Raw genomic sequence first — 20,927 nt, forward strand, 5'->3', positions numbered from 1 at the left:
AAAATTGATCCAACTGTGTACACCACAATTGCTATTTCTTTGGTTCATACTATCAGTTTTCAACATGTATTTAAGACTGAAATAATATGAAAATAAACATAAACCCGTATTTGCAATTGCCTACCAGTTGGATGAATTCTTCCACAAGCAGCCCCAACATCCGGATTTCTTTTCATTCTGTCCAATAGGAGCAAAACAGCTGCGGGTTGAAAATCTACGTCACCGTCAAGAGCAAGCAGAAAGACATCTTCCAGCTTGTAGGCTTTTTTGGTGGCTTGAAGGTAGCCAAGAATATAGTACATGTACATGCACTGTGACCATCTCTTGCGATGTCTAAATACAACATAAAAATTAAGATACTTAATAATTTTAAGTAAATGTTAAAATTTTAAACCAGCTCATTCAAAAGGTAACTACAAAAATAGAACTTTGCATGCCTCAATACAGAAACTTGCATTATGAACAATTGTAAAGGTTATGTTTTAGTGATGTATCTTATGCTGGTTACTTTTTTCACGGTGTTGAGCTTACATAAGTCTAGCTTACATACAATTTCGCATATGCACATGAAAATATGCGATCTGAAAGCTACAATTTTTCTCGGTAGTCACGTTTTATTTAGTTTGTCATATAAAGGTGTTGTGACTGTGCCATTTTTTAAATTGATTATCCTAATTTGGTACCATGCACGTTTAACGTCCGCGTTTTGTCACTTTTATCTTTTTCTAGACTTCTGCTATGTTTGGCATATATTGTTTTTTGTTGTGACGGTCAAAAATAAAAACAAACTGAACTGAACTGATATATCTAATGAACTCAACAAGCTGTAACTAGTGGTCGAACGATAAAGGAAAATAGTCGTTTTAAATATAACATTTCAACCCGAATATTCCTCATTAAGCTCGTGCTGTTGGCTCTTTTTTGTGTCTGTTCAATTTTCATGGAAATAGCGATGCATCAGAATAATAGAAACGTTTTGTAGTACGCTTTTCGACAACAAATATTGTGCAATTACGTAACTTAATCGCAAAATAAACTGTTCAATTATGACTGTTCATCGCAATGTTTGTGTTTGAAAAGATGAAAGCAGAAAATACATAAACTTTGTCCTAACGAGAGGTTAAAAGCATGCCGCTTGCTTACACAAACTTTTAGGGTGCTTTTTTAGAAACATCTGATTAAATATCATCATAATAATTTCTATCACTTACTTCAGTCACAAAATCAATTGTCTTGTAAAAGTGTTTTTGTGTAGAACACGCAATTGAAATTCTCTTGGATATAAATCATGACATTATGAAATATTCTATGAACTATGTGTTTTATCATCCAAACGTAGGCTAACCTACATTTTGTAATTTTGTAACTGAAAGTGAAGTATAAAACAACGTTTGCAAGGTGAGTTTATAATTTTTATGAGCTCAAACGTGTTTGTAAACACGCTGTGAAAAAGTTGTAAATACCTTTCAAACTATTTGGAATAACAATACCGCGGGTTGTAGCAGAAGAAATAAATTTTTTATGAATTCTCGTGCGTACATAAAATATGCGCTGATTTGGTTTGCACAAGGCAGACCGTCGTATTTTATCAATAAGTACACCACAAGGTCAGCACAAGTTTTGTTGACTTTTGATCACAACACAAACATGACTGATGACGTCACATACCTGAGGTCATATGTGCAACAAAAAAGTTAGAAAATTGGTCATTGCAAAACAACAAACTTTTTATCTTACGAATATACACGCAAGGATTAGTTATATACAGTATCTAAAAGAAAATTTAAACTACAACATAGGCTACATAACCATTCATCAAGATAATATTCTAAGCAATTACAGGTCTTCAGAGCAAAAACACTGAGGTAGTGTAGTCTTAATACCACCAGTGTGATTTAGGCTGTGGGGATATTCAAAGTATTTTTTCCAAATATATCAAAAGTACGTAATGAATTTATTTAATTTGATTATAGATAAAAGAGTAGTGAAACAATTTAACTGAAAGTATTGCAGTTTACAGGTTTATGAGTTCCGAAGACACTAATTAGGTCATGTAGGTTACTGATGTACTGTTTTTATATGAATCAAAGAATATACTGATATGGGCATTATCACGTTTCACACAATGCAGCAGCTAAAGCTCTAATTAAAATACAAAATGTTTTCGTAACATTCAAACATTGATGATCAAAAAAATCTCTTGCCTAATCTTTTGCTTGTCTTTCAAGTGCACCACCAGCAGGTTTCCGTGAGGCATAATGAATTCCAGTCTTCCTCCATACGGTGTGGGATATATGACAGGGGGCGGCAAATCATAACCTTTTCCTAGTTCTACTTTGCTGCAATACAGATCATTGTTAAGAACTCGAATTAAAAATGTTCCGCTATTTTAAACAATTTTAAGCAGTTTAGTTTTCCAAACATTTGCTGAACTCGAATTTACTATCTCTATTTTTTTATTTTTTATGTTTTGATTAGATTGACCAAGGATTTTAACCAACTTGCTCTTTAGATTTATCTTTTGCTGGCTCCAGTGAATCAGTTATACATACTTAGCTGACAATGGGATCAGCTCAACCAGCTGATGAACCCATTTGTTGGTTTTGATTTCTTTTCCGTCGCTTGTTTTTTCCATTGCGTCATCAAAGAGAACGTGAACTTGGAAGTTGTAATAGTCTTCGTCGGTCTGGGAATTTTCTCTTCTTCCCCCCTGATCTCTGTCAAGCCTGGAAAACAATTTATCAAAGTGTTGTTTACTATCCAAACAGCAAATCAGGCATTGAATCAATGTAAAAGACGGAGAAAAGCTATCAAAGAACGTTTCAATTTAAAGAAACGCAACGCGGGATCTAAAATCTCTCAAAGACCAACTACTACATGTCATCTTGAGCACTTTTCAACTATCAAAAATATTTTACACTAGTGACACATGAAACCATGCTGTGTTTCCTTTTAGAAAACTTTGGAATTGGATAGATTGCCCATAATATTTAAAATTAATTGGATTAGATGAAGTTAAACAACTTATGTATCTTTGACCTAATTGATTCAATTAATTTTGAATACTTGCTTTATGACAAAGAATATGTTTAAATGACTTTGTACCTCATCAGTGACGTCAATATCTGCGTCATCTCATCTTTAGTTTCGTGCCACATGGTAGCGCAGAGGAACAACTGAGGAACAAATTTGTGATCCCTGGAGACTGTGATCCGTCGTGAGTTCCTCCGTCGCAGAGAACCTCGTGTAGAACTGTTGGAAAATGAAAACGATAATTGACAGTTCGGTAATACCTCAGTGAGTGTAGTATTTAATTTCAAAGGAGTATATGAGAGAGACAATGGCATCTTTAGTTGTTAAACTAGTATGTGTTGCTGAATCTAAAGCCAATAAACAAATGTAAACAAATAGTCAAAACTAGCTAGCTTTGTTTTTTACAGGCTCTTTTATAAATCATATTTTTAGTTGTTTTCGTACTTTATAGTATAGCTTCTTGAATGATTACGCACATGACTGCGATGTACAGTATAATAAACACTTGTTTGAAAAAAGATACTTGTTTGGGTCTTCTGACGATATGTAACTATACCCATATACAGAAAATTCGAATGTAATTTGGCTTGATAAACTAAAAATAATGATAGCCTACATTTAAATTAAATTTTATAACATAGATTTTAATGCATTCTATTCATACAACAAAATGTATGTATATATAGCTTATTTGTTGGCAATTTAATAGTTTTCCAATTTATTTTAAAGCATTAGATAAAACTATGTTTTGTATTGTTTAGATCAATCAATAGTTAAAAAGTATTTTAGTCTTAAAAATTTTCCTGAAAAGTTGATCTGAAAGTTTTTTTCAACAAATATTCTACCATATGAAGCGTTTAGAACGAAAAGTGACTAAGTCACAAAATACTAGTAAGGAGATATTGACATGTACAGCTTTCAATTGCATTGTAAAATCAAGATTTAAAAGATTTTTTTGTTTTTACCATATGTCAGTGTCTACAACCCCAACCTAGTTCTGATTGCACTATTAATTGATTTTTTAGTTGAACTTATTAAAAAATATTGATAATATTCTTTTTTGGACTTATGCACTTTTCTTCAAAATTGGTGGACTTAGGCACTTTTAGACACAAATGATGGACTTAAGCACTTTTAAGTGTTCTATAGGCCTAACAGAATTTGCCATCTCTTACTCCAGATACTACTGTAAAGTAAGCTATTTAAGTATATTTCTTCAAACCTCGTACTAATATGACATTGGAATAATCTGCAAAGAATTATTTTGAGTTGGAAATATCTTGAAAAAATTAGGCTGGTAGCACATAATAACTGTTACTGGTAATTAATGGGGTGAAAAACAGGTAAAGTACAGAGACTTCCCCACCTTCATTGGCAATGTAGGCTACAGTAGAATAATAATTGGGTTAGGCCTACTAGACTACATAATAATAATTGGGTACACTCTCAAAACCTTCTTCTCTTCATTAGTAGTGTAGTATAGAAGTAAAGAAGACTGGTAGATAGGCTAGGACCTTTACAGAATAAGTTATAAAAATAATAGTCCAATCTAATAGGCTACTTAATCTTAGGTTAAGTGTAGGCTACTTCATTTCGTTATCTGCTGGCACCAACACTCCATCGAATAGCCTAATCATGTCCAATGAATATTGAAGTCTGCACTGCTAAACTTCTTGCAAACTGGACCTGTGGACTGCTGAATTTGATTTGAAAGCAGTAGGCCTATAAATACTACTGGTATTTGATCTTTACTTGCAAAATATCTACAATTAAAAGCTGATAAAAACACTGCCGTTTTTAACACTACCAATGATCCTAATCCTTCACCTACCCTACCTAAACCAGAGGCAGTGTCCCAGTCTAAATAACCGGTAACCAGCTAATGACTTTATATCCTCTAAAATGGAACCCGATCAAAAAGCAAAATAAAACTCATGTCACGTGGTTAAATGACTCGACGCTATTGGTCAGAACGGACTTAGCTACTTTTAGAAAAAAAAATTACCTTTCCGCTCAAAACCTGTATTCGAAAATGATGGCTTAGCAACCTTTATACCAAAATATTTTTGTGTCTGGTGACAAAGGACAATGAAAGCAATACGTTTTTGTACTTAACTCAATTCGAGTGAAAATGTGACTTAGTCACTTTTCGTTCTAAACGCTTCATATAGTCTACCTGTTTCTTTCTTTTTCGCTTTTTCTTTTCTCAGCTTCCTCTACTTTCTTCTGCCTATTCTTTGAATAAGCCGTTTCGAATTGCCTACGATTGAGAAGTAAAACCTGGTCAACAAGTGGGCCACCATACAATGGTTTCACGAACAAGACTTCCATCCTAAAAATAAAATGTATATTTTAACATACATAGATTCCAATTTATTGCCACGCGAAATACAGGTTTTGAGGATTTGAGGCATCACAGTACAATTTGAATAGTGACAGATAATTTATACCACAAGGTCCTACAAAAGCATGAAGTAATTTTTATTCAAAATTGAAATTTTAACTTTCTAATAGTAATGACTTAAGACTTTATCAAGCGAACATTAAATACAAGCTGTTTCAAGTTGTAAATTGCAAGGAACAAACATTGCAGAGAGGGATGCAAAAGATTTATGTCACATTAATTCAAATTGAACTACGTCATTGATTTACGTCACATTAATTCAAGTCACTTCTATATAATTATAAATAATTCTTCACTTGCTACAATATAATAGGTTATCTTTCTTTAACAATTTTGATGTTGTTTAGAACAAACATACTTTTCTGTACCACGAATTTTATCCGTCAAAACTATTAAAAGCTTTTTAAAAGAAGCAGCATAATATTCTACATCATTTCCAAGATCACAACGATAAAATCCGCATCACACCAAAAATCACATCAATGAAGTCCACATCACACTAGTTTTATTGAATGTTTGTTTCTCATCGTAGTTACTTTACCTTTCCAGTCGATTTCCGGGGTTTCTCCATGTAAACGTAGTGATTAACAAAAATGCCACCCAGCCCAAGGTTAAGCCAACAATCACCAACACGGCTGCAGATATCTGGGCATCGGCTAAGACCTTCCACGTGGGGACGACGCTACTCACACTTGTGAAAAATTCTTTGTTGTTCCAATCTACATAGTCCGTTAAGGTTTTGATTCCTCTGTAATACTTGTAGAACCCTGATAGAAAGAATACAAAACTATGAAAATAAAATGTTGATTGAAATATTGAAGGAATGCAAAAATATGAAAATAAAACGTTCATTGAAATATTGAAGGAATGCAAACATGTGAAAATAAAATGTTGATTAAAATATTAAAGGAATGCAAAAATATGAAAATAAAACGTTCATTGAAATATCGAAGGAATGCAAAAATATGAAAATAAAATGTTGATTGAAATATTGAAGGAATGCAAAAATGTGAAAATAAAATGCTGATTGAAATATAAAAGGAATACAAAAATATGAAACAAAAATGTTGATTGAAATTTTGTCATAAGTGTAAAGTGTAACTTCTCAGTTCTGATAAAATTAGAATCACTTGAACTTTTCAAATTGTTGCTGCTGTAACTTTTCCTTTCAGTAATAAATCGTCCTAATCCTGATATTTTCATATGTATGGCCAAGGGTGGTAAGACGCTTGCAAGACACACCAAAGAACATCGTTTCGTTTCAACGCCTATCGAATGTCGCTTGTGTATGTTAGCAAGTCTTAGGTAGCTATTGCAGTTGATCTAATGACGTGACTGAAGTCAGGCATGAAGTTTTTTGTATTTCCTTCTATTTAACTCAAACTATTGCACACTAGACTTTAGGTATCAAATTTGTAGATGAAAATTTAACCCTCGCAATAACTCTTCAAATTTAATATTTTTTGCGCTTTAATATTATCTATACCAATAAAATAAAAATAAAGAAACCATTAACTTTTCATGACGCGTAACCTAATGGAATTAATCCTATAAGTGATTGTAGGTGCAACTTTATGTTTCCACCACTTATACTCAAACACCTTGATAAGATAGGCTACGTCTTACCGAAGAATCCGAGGAGTCCATGTTTCCCTCCGGTTTCTTTGTAGACTGCAACTGCTGCAGAGCATGCACTGAGGACTGGAGTAACAAGAACAAGAGGAAGAGTAAACGATATAGGTTGTATCTTGGTCATGCAGGCCACTCTTCCGAAGAAGAACGCAGCAAATGATCCGCACGTTTGGACGGCAAAAACGTACCATAGCTGCTGAATAACTTCCCCTCTAAAAGAAGTAGAAAATGACCACTATACTATGTATTTTCAGCACCAGAAGAAATCACAGTGTCTATCAATGATCACAAAATTAACCTTCAAGATCATAAAAGTTTACCACACGGCCAATTATGAGCATTGCTTCGTCCTTCTAGAGAACTGCTATTCATTTTTATAAAAGTTAGAAAATATACTTATATGCAATAAATTGAGTTTGGCTTTTAGCAGCATGATTGTCAGTTGTTTACAGATGTAGATTAAACGTTCTTTTTTAATCTAAAATTGCTTTGCTTTTTTAGCTAGCATTCTGTTAAAAAACATCGTCAAATCTACACTTGTGAAATATATTTTTATGTTGCAAATGATGTGGAAGGTAGAATATTAGTACAGAATATGAAAAATTACAGCAGGCTATGGTATGACAATTTATGTTGAAAAAAAATCTAAGATTCTATTGCTCATGTATTCATAATAATAATTTGCTATTGCAACTATCAGTATTTTCAGTCTTATTATTATATTATTATTGCAAATGTTAATACTACATGGCTAAGCTGAATAAAACATTTTTCTAATACGGGTATAAAATGCAAAGATACATAATTATAAATAATATCGCCTAATGCATACAACTTTGGTGTATTTACCTGACAGCTTCCTGGCCTCCCTTGTAGGTGTATAAGCTGAGAATTTGCTGGTACCGTACGATAGTGTAGGGCTTATTGATTGCACCTTTTGTCGTTGTATAGGTCTTGACGTAATCGCTTGCGTACGATTCGTTTTCCAAAACCACGGATATTAGGAATGTCATTCCCGTCACAACCAAGCATTTCACAAAGGAATGCACAAATGAAGCTGAAAATCTTCCATTGTCCAAACTATCGTGAAGAGTTCTGGCTTTGATTGTGAAAAGCTTTCCAAATTCAAACTCACTGGTAACAAAATTCTCCCAATATCGTAAAGATGTCAATACCACTCCTGCAATAGTTACAAGTTTGTCTGAAGCTTAAACAAAGCAAAAGTAAACAAGAACTGTGTACTTTTTAAAATTAGGGAAAGGTCCCTTACTCAGTTGTTGAGCTTTGAAAAATGAGAAGAAAAGGTTCTCTTTGTGCTTAGACTTCGGCACTAACGAAAGTAAGGTGCCAGTTCCTTTCTCTCAGCCGACTTTCCTTCTCAAACAATGCCCACCCAATTTATTACACCCTGGGTAGAAATGAATGGTATTTTTCAACAACTAGCTTGAGCCGGGAGTCGAAACAGGTTTGCATAATTGGAAAGCCAACGCCTTATCTTTTGCGCCACCTCACAACTATACCCTACACACTTTAAAAATTAGGAAATTTACTGGAATTTATACAGGCTTTACCAGTTGACTTTCACTTGAACGCACAAGACACAAATATATGATTTTAAAGCTTTCTAAATGTCATTTGAACCTGTTCATCAATTCTTACCCACAAGGCACCAAATATACGTGCTGTTATCTTTGAAGAAGTCGAACCAATTATCAGAGAAGAAGCACAGAAAGAACGTTAACAATCCAAGAACTTGCAGCACCTAAAGAGCAGTCATACTTTTGGGTACAATGCATAACAGCAGCCTAGCTTTTTAAGCTCGTAGTTACAAAATATAGTTATAGAAAAAAATTATTCTTGTACAGTATCAATCACATCGAACAGAGAGGTTTGATGTTGAAATAACACTTAATGTAATCAAAAAATAAAGTGCTTAAAATGTAGGTACCAAACTTACATTCAGCAAACAAACGTTTCGAAAACTATACTGTCTTCATCTTCAGTGGTATAAAAACACTTTTTATACCACTGAAGATGAAGACACACTGTAAATGAAAAAGGTTCGTTTAAGGTTCTTTTAGGGTTCTTTTTTCGAGAAAAACCCTAGGCTTAGGGTTCTTTTAACAAAAAAGGTTCTTTATTGCAAAAAGAACCCTTTGCTTGTCAAAAGAACCCTAAGCCTAGGGTTCTTTTTCGGAACTTGTTTCGAAAAGAACCCTGCAGAAAGGTTCTTTTCGAAAAGGTTTTTTTTGGAACCTTTCTGTGAGATTATTTTAACAACAACGCAACTACCCTGTAAACGAAAAAAACCTCGAAAAATAACCAATAAGGGAGCTACTGCGATTGGGGTTCTTTTTAAGAAAAAAACCCTTTGGGGTTCTTGAAAGAACCAATACAGGGTTCTTTCAATAACCCCCAAAGGGTTTTTTTCTTAAAAAGAACCTTTTTGAGGTACTATAAGGAACCTTCTGAAGGTTCGATAAAATACCTTTTAAATTTTTTTTTAATTAGTACCTTTTTGAGTTACTATTACGAACCTTCGATAAAACACCTTTCAGGGTTTTTTTTCTTATTTAGTACCTTTTTGAGGTACTATTACGAACCTTCGATAAAACACCTTTCAGGGTTTTTTTCTTATTTAGTACCTTTTTGAGGTACTATTATGAACCTTCGATAAAATACCTTTCAGGTTTTTTTTCTTATTTAGTACCTTTTTGAGTTACTATTACGAACGTTCGATAGAATACCTTTCAGGTTTTTTTTCTTATTTAGTACCTTTTTGAGGTACTATTATGAACCTTCGATAAAACACCTTTTAGGGTTTTTTTCTATTAGTACCTTTTTGAGGTACTATAAGGAACCTTCTGAAGGTTCGATAAAATACCTTTCAGGGTTTTTTTCTTATTTAGTACCTTTTTGAGTTACTATTATGAACCTTCGATAAAATACCTTTCAGGTTTTTTTTCTTATTTAGTACCTTTTTGAGGTACTATTATGAACCTTCGATAAAACACCTTTTAGGGTTTTTTTCTATTAGTACCTTTTTGAGGTACTATAAGGAACCTTCTGAAGGTTCGATAAAATACCTTTTAAATTTTTTTTAATTAGTACCTTTTTGAGGTACTATAAGGAACTTTCTGAACCTTCGATAAAATACCTTTCAGGTTTTTTTTTCTTATTTAGTACCTTTTTGAGGAACTATTGTGAACCTTCGATAAAATACCTTTCAGGTTTTTTTTCTTATTTAGTACCTTTTTGAGGAACTATTATGAACCTTCGATAAAACACCTTTCAGGGTTTTTTTCTTATTTAGTACCTTTTTGAGGTACTATTACGAACGTTCGATAGAATACCTTTTAGGTTTTTTTTCTATTAGTACCTTTTTGAGGTACTATAAGGAACCTTCTGAAGGTTCGATAAAATACCTTTTAAATTTTTTTTAATTAGTACCTTTTTGAGGTACTATAAGGAACCTTCTGAACCTTCGATAAAATACCTTTCAGAGTTTTTTTCTTATTTAGTACCTTTTTGAGGTACTATTGTGAACCTTCTGAAAGTTCGATAAATTACTTTTCAGGGTTTTTTCGTATTTAGTACCTTTTTGGGGTACCAACCTTCGTATGGTTCCAATAGACACCTTTAGATAAACTTACAGTACTATAACTGCTTAAGGTTTTATTGAAAAAGACGGTACAAAGCAAATACCTTCACAAAACACGATTATCAAGTAATAGTGTTTTGTAGAAATGAACAAGTGTAAAGAAAACGAAAAACGATAAAGCATCTTTATTCTTTACATAATACAGAAAAGTATAACTTATACAACTTGCACTTGATTTTCTTTGCAAAAAATGTGCCCATTTTGTAGAAAAAAGCTTAGTGGTGGGGGTGAGGATCCCGGGGATGAAAGGTGAGATATGCCTTAGTCTACCTTATTTAGGTCGCCAATCGTCCCATTATACCCAGTAAACATCACATTATTGGGCCGATACTGTTTTTGTATCGGCGCGTATGGGGTTGGGTAACGTTTGCACCGTATCGGGCCGATACCGGACAGTACGTAGGCTACCGTATTGTATCAAGAAATGGTACAGTTTGTCCGATACAAACCCAGTATCGGCCCAATACAATGTTGTAAAGTTTGTAGGCTACTGTACAGTGTGTGTAAGGTCACACCGATATCGGCACAGTAGAGTTTTGTAAAGGCAAAACTATATAGTTTGTGTGAGGGCAATCCGGTATTGGCACAGTAGGCTACAGTTTAGTAAAGGCAAAACTGTACCGTTTGTGTATGGGCAATCCGATATTGGCACAGTAGGCTACAGTTTAGTAAAGGCAAAACTGTACAGTTTGTGTAAGGGCCATGTGTGGGCCACAGTAGCCTATGTAAGGCCATGTAAGGGCCACAGTAGCCTACAGTCTACAGATGGTGAGGCACTCACTTTTTCAAGTCACGTTTACAATAATTTTTCTTTAACAACAACAAAAACGATATCATACTAATCAAAAAAACAACAATTAGCAGCATAATTTCACATTTATTTAAAAATAAAATTCATGCGCGATATATCCTTTTGAACAAAAACATCTGTTTCCTTTATTTATGACTTCAACTTTAGATTGGAAGTTTAGTTTTGAAAAATCTCTCAGCTTAGATACTAAGTCTTCGGTGATTTTAGTTAAATTTTGTATGAAACAGTCCTTTACATTTACACTGCAAGAAATCACATAGGCTACACGTACTTTGCGGGCGTTCCAGCTTGACGAAAAAGGTTTCATACTAGCTGTGACGTCACATTTTAGACATGCCTCAAATCATAGCTAAATCGCTCATCATGATTTCTGGGCGACTTTGCGAAAGAAAAAGGCACGCATAATGCAGTCTATGGAAGTTTTCTGATCTGAAGTGAGGCACAGCTTGGAGCTGCCTTTCCTCGCGTATTTCAACAATTTTGACCACGTGAACGCTCGATATGAATATCGCCACGGAAACAGAAAAAATTAAAGCACAGTTTGGGTGTAGAAACGTAAAATTTGCGGGAAAGGGGGCACGACTACAGCAATTCACACAAATTAAAGCACCTAAAAACGTGCAATACTTACTACTTTTTAACAAATAATATTAATTCTGTGATAACTAATTCTTTGATATAACTTTTGCTTGACCAGGGACGTGTAGTCAGATGAGGCACTGCCTCACCTGCCTCCCCTGACTACACGTCCCTGGTCTACACTCTACAACATTTGTAAAATGAGATGAAACGACACACGAATTTTGATTTGGTTTTTGTTTGTGCTTTTAATATGCTTGATGTGCATTAATTTATGCTACTTTAATGTGCGTATTAGACAATTTCACTTGCGCTGTAACTTTTGAGCTTTCGATTTGTGGACTGTCGTTGAAAAATTGAAATGAGCAATTTTAGAATGAATACAAATCGACTTATCAGTTACGAATCCTTTTTTTCTTTTGGCCATCAGTGCAAGAGAGTGCAAAACAATAAAGAACGCATGACGAAATATAGGAACACAAGTAGGCTAAACAAAAAACTAACGTAAATTTATCAAAACAACTTGTTGCTGGTTTAAATTATGCCGTTCACATTACACAAGACGTGCGGAACGAGGCCAAGACTTAGAAAAACAAATGGCGTGGCTGGGACTATAGGCCTACTGGACAACAACAACAAAAATTCCGAGTTAATTTCAGTTTGAATATGGTCTAGGGGTAATTTGAATGCGCTGAATCAAAAAATGAAATTATTTTTTCTCTGTCACATCAAGTTTTCTTGCAATTTTGGAATTTATTTTTCCGTAAGCTTTTTTACGCTTATGACAACATCATGTTACTTGCAATTAACCTTCCAGAAACAAAGTGAAATTTCAATCTGTCACTGCATATATTTTTTTTTTGTAACTGATCAGAAAACTGCTTAATTGTGCTACTGTAGAATGATAGATTGATATGCGACAGAATTCCACTTTAGGTTTTATTTAACCGGTTACAGAAGGCAGCTGTTACTTCTTACACCCTTAACTAAAAAGTAGTTAACTTGATCGCTGATGAAATGACAGCGCAGAACACTGTATCTGTGCTGTTCATCTTATATTATCACCAGAGCTGTCATAAAGAGCCTATACTTGGTCAGTTGCAGACTTTGATTCCCGTACAAAGCAATTGTTGGGCTACCCAAGTCTGGATTCTGCTACATAGACCTGTGGCTCATTGCAGTGCAATTCCTAAGCCAGTATATGTACCAAATTCCCTGATCTTGGAGACAATGATTTGGTCTATAGTTGAAATCATCAGACCAGGAACATATGTCGATTTTTAGCGATGAGTTTACCCATCCTAATGGAGTCTCCTACAAGTCAGCAGTTGTGAAATGAGCAATCAGTGACAACTGAGCTAGCAACATTTCAGCAAGTGCCTGAAGTTGGTAAAGGATGAAACTGAGCAAGCAACAACTGAGCAAGCCGAAAATTGGAATGTCACAATTATGTCACCAAAATAAGTTTGACAAGCGATGACCAAGCAAGTTCGACGTGAGCACGTAAATCTCATTTGTGGACTTGACAGTAGCTAAAATGTTCTTGCTGAGGTGAAGCACTTGCTGAAATGTCGCATGCCGAGTGGTCCGACGATCTTCTAATGTGTCATTGAAGCCTTCGTTATTTAACAGAACAGATTCAAAATGATTACACATTTTATACCGATTTTTAGGGGGCACATGACCTAGTGCTCCCCTGAATCCGTTCCTGTCTACTAGGGTCAAGTCAACTGCATCATCTGTGTTACTTTATTGCAAAAACTTGTTATGTTGGCAGTTATCTGGATCTATAACTGTATTTCATTTTGAGGTATCTGTGATTACGTGTTCTTCTTCATGTCAAAATCGAAAATATTTTGTCCATCTTGTTTCATTTTACACGTGTGCATTTCGAAAAATTCGTATAATTTCGTATACGGTCCCTTTCCAAAATTTGTCCTTGTTTCAAAGGGCAGCGTTTTATAGCAACTCCATTGTGTTTACTTCTAAAAAAATGTAGGCCTACTTATTTTGGACACACGTCTTTATTTTCTCTCCATGCGCTGAAACAGGAGCGACTGATGTAAAGTGTGACACCTTCGGAGCTGGAGCGACTGATGTAAAGTCTGACACCTCCGGAGCTGGAGTCACTGGAGTAAAGCCTGACAGCGCAGGATCTATAGAGCCATGTACCGGTACCTCTTTTATAGCGGCACTGCAGCCCTGAGTCAAGTTGCAAATTAAATTTCAATAAAGCTTAAGCTCCTTGCAAAATAGCAGCACCAAGTGATAGAAGAGAGAGTACATAATAATAGGCTTAAGCTTGTTCTGCTACAAATTCCAAACAGAGAAGACAGAAATTACCGCACAAACGAAACACTCAAAAGCAGTGGCGCAGCCAGAAAAAAAATTGGGGGGGGGGGGCAAATATTTGATCAATTAAAGAGAACGACAAAGTGTTTGATTTAAGACATCGCCACCTGATGTGCAATGGCGTATCCTGGTGGGTTAAGCAAAGGAAGCAATAAAGCTGGCGGGGGGTTAGAGCGTGCCGAAGGCACGCGTATTCTAGGGGGGTCCGGGGGCATGCTTCCACGGAAAATGTTTGCAAAATTACACTCAAATAATGGATTATAGCGCTTTCTGGAAACACTTTTAGGGTAATATTTGTATGAAATTTATAGGCAGATAAACAGCTAGGCTATTAACTTATTAAAGATAGCTGTTACACACAAACGGGCAAAAACTGCGGCTAAAATTAGAGAACACAAAAAACTCAGCTACACAAAAACCCAACAGAGTAAGCGATTCTGAAATTGCTTCCACAGATTAGTTAAAAGAAGCGTAAATCGCGTAAACTTTGCGCGATTTACGATTTGCAAAATTTATTGGTGTCTTTCTGTGTGTCTAAAACAAGTTCTTATGGGGGGTGTTAATAGCCAGATGTCTTGGAAAACGATATAAATCTATACAAATTATATTATATTTTCAACAAATGGTTCAACTTCGGAATCCAAACTTTGAAAAACTGGGGGGGGGGGGGGGGCATGGCCCCTTTCGCCCCCCCTGGCTACGCCTATGCTCAAAAGCAGCCGCTCCCACGCTCCATCAACCCACAAAAACTTGTTGATGATACACGGGAGGCAGTGGGTGCATCGAAAAAAAAACAGCCATTTACGTAAGTTAGATGCCCCTGTAATGTTTCACATGAATTGACCGAAAACGCAAAAATTAGTCACCAACGCATTTTTATTGATTTCGTTGCGCTCCCTATGCGATTGTTGAAATTGCACCGAAACAAGACCACAGACATATAGCCTAGATCTATGAATCCCTGATATAGGTCTTCTAGTTTTTATTAAGCAACAGACGGTACGTAATGCAGGTGCATCATTGATCTGTGATCTTGCATCTTCAATATCTGTCATAGTAGGATTCCTTTAGACTGATGAGAGAGGAGCTTCATCGTATCTCTCTACAAAGATAAAGGGGGTGCATTCAAGAAGATCGTAGATCTCTAAAAGCTTTTTGATCGTGTTCCCTGTAAAGTTATCTGGTGGACACTGAGAAATATTTAATGGAAATGGTGGATTGTGCGACTTATACAAGGTTATGTACACTAATGCCAGGAGCTGGTGTTCATGTTGGTGACCACTTGACGTAGGAGTAGGAGTACAGTAGGAGTACACACTAAAGTTTAGTATTAAGCTCTCTACTCTTCATTGTCGTTCTCAGAGGCTTTGTCAAGAGAGTTTCGAGCCGGTGTTCCTTGGGAAGATCTTTATGCAGATGACTTAATTATTTTAGCCGACGGCCTGGAACAATGAGTGTGTACAGAGAGGCTCCTGCCTTGGAAAGAAGCATTGGAAAAGAATGGCTTGAGAATAAACACTGATAAAACCAAGGTCGATCTGTGGTATAGGCCTTGAAGAACTACACGATTCAAGCAGATTTCCTTGTGCTGTCTATCGCAAAGGTGTAGGTCGCAACAGCATTCACTGCAACGGATGCCACAGTACTGGGTATAAAGAGATGCAGTCGATCTGATCACTTTGTCCGAAGACTCTGACTTTAGATGCTCTCGATACCTAGGCACAGCCCATTCGATCGACGGAAGAACGCAAACAGATGTTCAAGTGGTCGGGAAAACTGCAAGTTGTAAGCTCTTTTCGTTTTCTTAGAGACTTACTTTCCGCAGCAGGAGGATGCGATTACACAATAACGCCGCGTGGAAAAGCAGCTTAAAAAGCATTCAGAGAACTGTTGCCAGTCTTAAGATCACTCCACCTGTCTTACAAAACGTGTGGGAGAGTGTATAATAGGCTACTTGTGTGCGACATCGACAAATATGTTATGTGAAGTCCAACAATGCAACAACAAAAATGGTCTGACCACAAATGCGGTCATCCGTGTTGCAAGATCGACTGCTGGTTCTTGCTGACAAGGCTCCGCTGGTATGCACATGTAGAAAGATCTAACAGTGCATTGAATTTGGCCCGCAATTTCCAAATTCCAAGAAGACGTGGGGTTGGTATAGGCCAGTTAAATTGGGAAGCGATAATAATAAAAGATCTTCGAGAGTGGAGTTTATTGAGATCTGACCCCTGTGACCCTGAGAAGTGGAGTGAGATGTGCAATTTGCCACGTGTGCAGCTAGCCAGTTATCTGGAGTGGGGACTACAAAAGAACTGCCTCTCAAAACCTAAACGTTAAAAAACAAAACTCGGCTACAATGAATGGAAGATGGAATGGAAGATTTCTATGGTGGAATGGAAATGGGATGGAAGAAAACTTCAGGATGGAAGATGAAAAAAACGTCCAATAAGAAAATTTTGACAGCCTTTTTAAAGGAACAATGGTTTGGACGAGTCTCTCCACACGATGATGGTTGAAGTGGAATCAAAATATAATAAACTCCAAACCTATCGTTCCGATACCGGTAACTTTTGACCCTCGCGATAATGAACCTCTAACACCAAATAATCTTCTACTGATGGTATGCCCTTTACCAAATTTCCCCCTAGGTTGTTTGAAAAGAAGGACTGATTTGACGTTCGACGTCGGTGGGAGCAAATCCAATAAATAACACATCAATTTTGGCAAAATTAGAACAGGCAATATTTGCCTCAAATTATCCAGCCACAAAAATGTTACCAGAAGAAAATAAATCTTCTTGTTCATTGATCGACCATTCTCAGCGGCGCTCTAAACGATCTATGGGTAAGGTTGTAGAAACCTATCCTAACAAGTGCGGAACTGTTCGAACTGTACTTGTAGACCCAACATAATGCGGTAAAATGGCCGATATCCAGATTATTCGTCATCTAGATGGTATTGGTTAATAAGTGAACCTTTAAACAGGTCAAAAAACTGTGCACTCGATGTAGCCTAACTTATATTGAAGTTTTAAAGTAAATTCATACATTTGTAGGGGTAGGCTATGTTACAATTCGTTTATATTATACTACGTCTTGTATATCCATTATGCAACCATGTGTTTTTATCATTTTGTGTCGCTGTTCAGTCAAGCTTGAAATCATTGTTCAGAAAACTTTTTTTTCTTCTTGTCGTCCTAAGCTAAGGAATCGTTTGTGCGAATGTGCGTCTCTTGACGTAATTTCTACTAGTTATCGTAATTTTGCGGGTCAGACCAGTTTACGGGTCAAACTAGTCCATTCTCTGTGTCTCTGTGTGAATCTAAATATGTCCATCAAAACAAAACAGATATTGAGTGGTGGCTACAACGCATTTCACAGTTTACGATAATTAGATTAGTGTATCATAGAGTCAAGACATCTGCTGCTGCATAAGATAGTATCATTTTATGCCAACTATCGAAGTGCAGAAATGAACTCGTGAAGATCTGTATGCTACAACTATTTGGTCCAAAAATACGGCAAGCAGAAAGGTCAGTCGACTTCTGCTATTGATGATGGTGATGATAGTATTGATATGGATATGAGGTGCAAAATATCAAGAATCAGTGAAAATCTGCAGGTATTAATTTACTAGTTGATTAGTCTGAAATGTAATAGCCTATATATCGGTTTTATTTGACTTTTCATAGGCATATTGGCCCATTTTAACAAGAAACAGTACAGAAACCGACTACTATACACTTTTCTGACTGCTGGCTCTGACTCAATCTGTCAGGAGCTTGTACTCCACACTGCACATGCTTTGAAGTCGTGGTTGAGAGCTTTACTATCTTCCTGTTAGGCGTAGAAGATCAAGTGTAGAGCAAGTTCAGTCGTATGATCAAGGACTGCCTTTTGGCTAAAAAGAAGGCCGATGCTGTCTTTGTTGATATTGAATGGTTGTGTACGCGCTAATTGTTGTGTTTTACAGTTGGTTGGCGAGGTAGAAGATGCTTTCAGCATTGAGCGTCATTTGAAGCAATTGAAAGGGGAGATGGCGAAGGGGGAAAGCCGTCGCAACAACCGGTCGGTTCGCGACCGAATGTTGCGCACTCGATCCACGCGTTTGCACGATGTGAACGAAATGTCGGTTGCGGATCTGCAAGCGAAATATCCGCCGTTAGGAACCGCTATTTGGGTATGTTGAACATTACGTTCATTTTTATATACATATGGCACTGTTTCAAGACTAAAGCCAGTATAACGTACTGGTTAGTAAGGTGACTAGGATCTAGCTGACATCAGATATATCAGGCGATAACTATCAGGCGATCGCTGCTGGAACTTGCTAGCTTAGTGTAGTAAACTCACAGTATAAACACAGAAGCATGATTAATTGACAAATAGATTTCGCTTTTAAGGATTATTATCCGACTGACCCTGTGTTTATACTATATGAGTTTTAATATATCCTATATAATGATAGAAATAGTGGATGTATGTGAGGGTTAATTTGAGGTTTTTGTCTGTGCAGATGATCGAAGAAATGAACAGTTTGGTGCAAAAGGATTGTGTTGAACTGCTCTCAGAAACTAGCTACCACCGTTTTTATCAGAACGTTAAAAAGCAGAAATTGCCGGCGGACATCCTGAACTTAACAGGTAGCATGACTAAACGTGCATTTTCATTATATCAAGTTAAGTTTAAACTATTTTTTCTTGCTTGAAGAGAAGGATTCACAATTGACGTCACCCAGTTTTTTACCCCCTCCTCCAATATCAACTTTTAGGTACCCTCCCCAGTTACCGGTTGACGTTGAACGCCCCCTTATTTGTAGTTCGTACAGTATGCATAGTAACTATTAATTAATAGATAATAGTTCATTTTTTAGACAAGGACGAGTTTACTCCAAGCTGGCTACTCACGGTACCGTCACTCTTTCATGATAGTTATAATGGCTACATCACAACCAATGCAGTAAGCATCAATTTTCAATGCATGCTTTGTTACAGCAATTGGTGATTATAATTAAGCTAATTAAGAATGTAAAAGTTGATTAAGAACATTACTGATGTCCTGCATAGCGAGCCATCGCACTTGATTGATAATCGCTAAATGTGATACCAAGAAAAAGGCCCTTGATGGTTGTGTGTCTCCCTCCCATTATATTGTTTAGTGAAGCGAATGTTGCTCAATGCCCGCACTTGTGCTGGCCATCGAGTTGATCTATATGCTTATTGTTTGTTGTAGAATCCAGAATCAACATATCCGGTTGTACGGTTTAAAGAAGATGGCTTCACTGTCATGGTCGCCGGATGTCAAGTAATTGGCATGGATAATTTAGTGGATGCAGTCGCCGTGCTGTTGAGTACTTACTGGGTGTTTAACATCCAGTAGCCTACCCCAAATCCACTAAGCATACCTTGTCTTTTTTGTCTACCCACATTTTACATTTAGATGTGGAGGTAACAAGCAAGGTATTGCGTTTTGTGAATAAATTGTAATGGGCAGTGATTATGCAGGATGCTCGGAAGGTTTTTAGGAGATCAGAAAACGTGCACCGGTATCTCGTTGTTGCAAGCATGTTTTCTTAGCTCTTTAAAAGCTATCCATCATCCTATGTAATTTTTGTAGTTGTTGTGGTCTGTATTTTTTATCGTCCTATATGTAAAGAATGAAGATGCTTCATCGTTTTTCGTTTTCTTTCCACTTGTTCATTTCTACAAAACACGATTTCTTGATAATCTTGATTTGTGAAGGTAAATTTGCTGTGTATACTGTCTTTTTCAATAAAACCTTAAGCAGTTATTGCACTGTAAGTTTATCTAAAAGTTTCTATTGGAACCATAGGAAGGTTAATTGGTACCTCAAAAAATTTCTAAATAAGAAAAAAAATTGAAAGGTATTTTATCGAACCTTCAGAAGGTTCATAATAGTACCTCAAAAAATTTCTAAATAAGAAAAAAACCCTGAAAGGTATTTTATCGAACCTTCAGAAGGTTCATAATAGTACCTCAAAAAGGTACTAAATAAGAAAACAAACCTGAAAGGTATTTTATCGAACGTTCAGAAGGCTTATAATAGTACCTCAAAAAGGTACTAAATAAGAAAAAAACCCTGAAAGGTATTTTATCAAAGGTTCATAATAGTACCTCAAAAAGGTACTAAATAAGAAAAAAACCTGAAAGGTATTTTATCGAACGTTCAGAAGGTTCATGATAGTACCTCAAAAAGGTTCTTTTTAAGAAAAAAAAACCTTTGGGGGTTATTGAAACAACCCTGTATTGGTTCTTTCAAGAACCCCCTAAAGGGTTCTTTTCTTAAAAAGAACCCCATTCGCAGTAGCTCCCTTATAGGTTCTTTCAAGAACCCCCTAAAGGGTTCTTTTCTTAAAAAGAACCCCATTCGCAGTAGCTCCCTTATAGGTTCTTTCAAGAACCTCCTAAAGGGTTCTTTTCTTAAAAAGAACCC

At 36.1% G+C, this 20,927-nt stretch overlaps 2 protein-coding genes across 2 annotated transcripts in view; one reads left to right on the forward strand and one right to left on the reverse strand.

Moving 5' to 3' along the window:
- The window catches only part of LOC145768879 (chitin synthase chs-2-like), a 47,319-nt gene that overhangs the window by 18,909 nt on the left and 7,483 nt on the right, over nt 1-20,927 (reverse strand). The window contains exons 5-13 of the mRNA XM_082580487.1: nt 8,729-8,831; nt 7,919-8,249; nt 7,064-7,281; nt 5,979-6,204; nt 5,210-5,365; nt 3,106-3,252; nt 2,553-2,726; nt 2,205-2,339; nt 125-333 (exon numbers count right to left, since the gene is read on the reverse strand). Coding sequence (XP_082436613.1) covers nt 125-333; nt 2,205-2,339; nt 2,553-2,726; nt 3,106-3,252; nt 5,210-5,365; nt 5,979-6,204; nt 7,064-7,281; nt 7,919-8,249; nt 8,729-8,831 — 1,699 coding nt within the window. The remainder of the gene's footprint in view (nt 1-124; nt 334-2,204; nt 2,340-2,552; nt 2,727-3,105; nt 3,253-5,209; nt 5,366-5,978; nt 6,205-7,063; nt 7,282-7,918; nt 8,250-8,728; nt 8,832-20,927) is intronic.
- Nucleotides 18,996-20,229, forward strand: LOC145768886 (uncharacterized). Its single transcript, XM_082580495.1, has 3 exons — nt 18,996-19,117; nt 19,348-19,433; nt 19,707-20,229. Exons 1-3 carry the CDS (start codon nt 19,003-19,005, stop codon nt 19,851-19,853), a joined length of 348 nt encoding a protein of 115 aa, XP_082436621.1. The 5' UTR covers nt 18,996-19,002; the 3' UTR covers nt 19,854-20,229.

Source organism: Aplidium turbinatum, chromosome 1 (assembly GCF_918807975.1).
Source record: "Aplidium turbinatum chromosome 1, kaAplTurb1.1, whole genome shotgun sequence".
Lineage (NCBI taxonomy): Eukaryota > Metazoa > Chordata > Ascidiacea > Aplousobranchia > Polyclinidae > Aplidium > Aplidium turbinatum.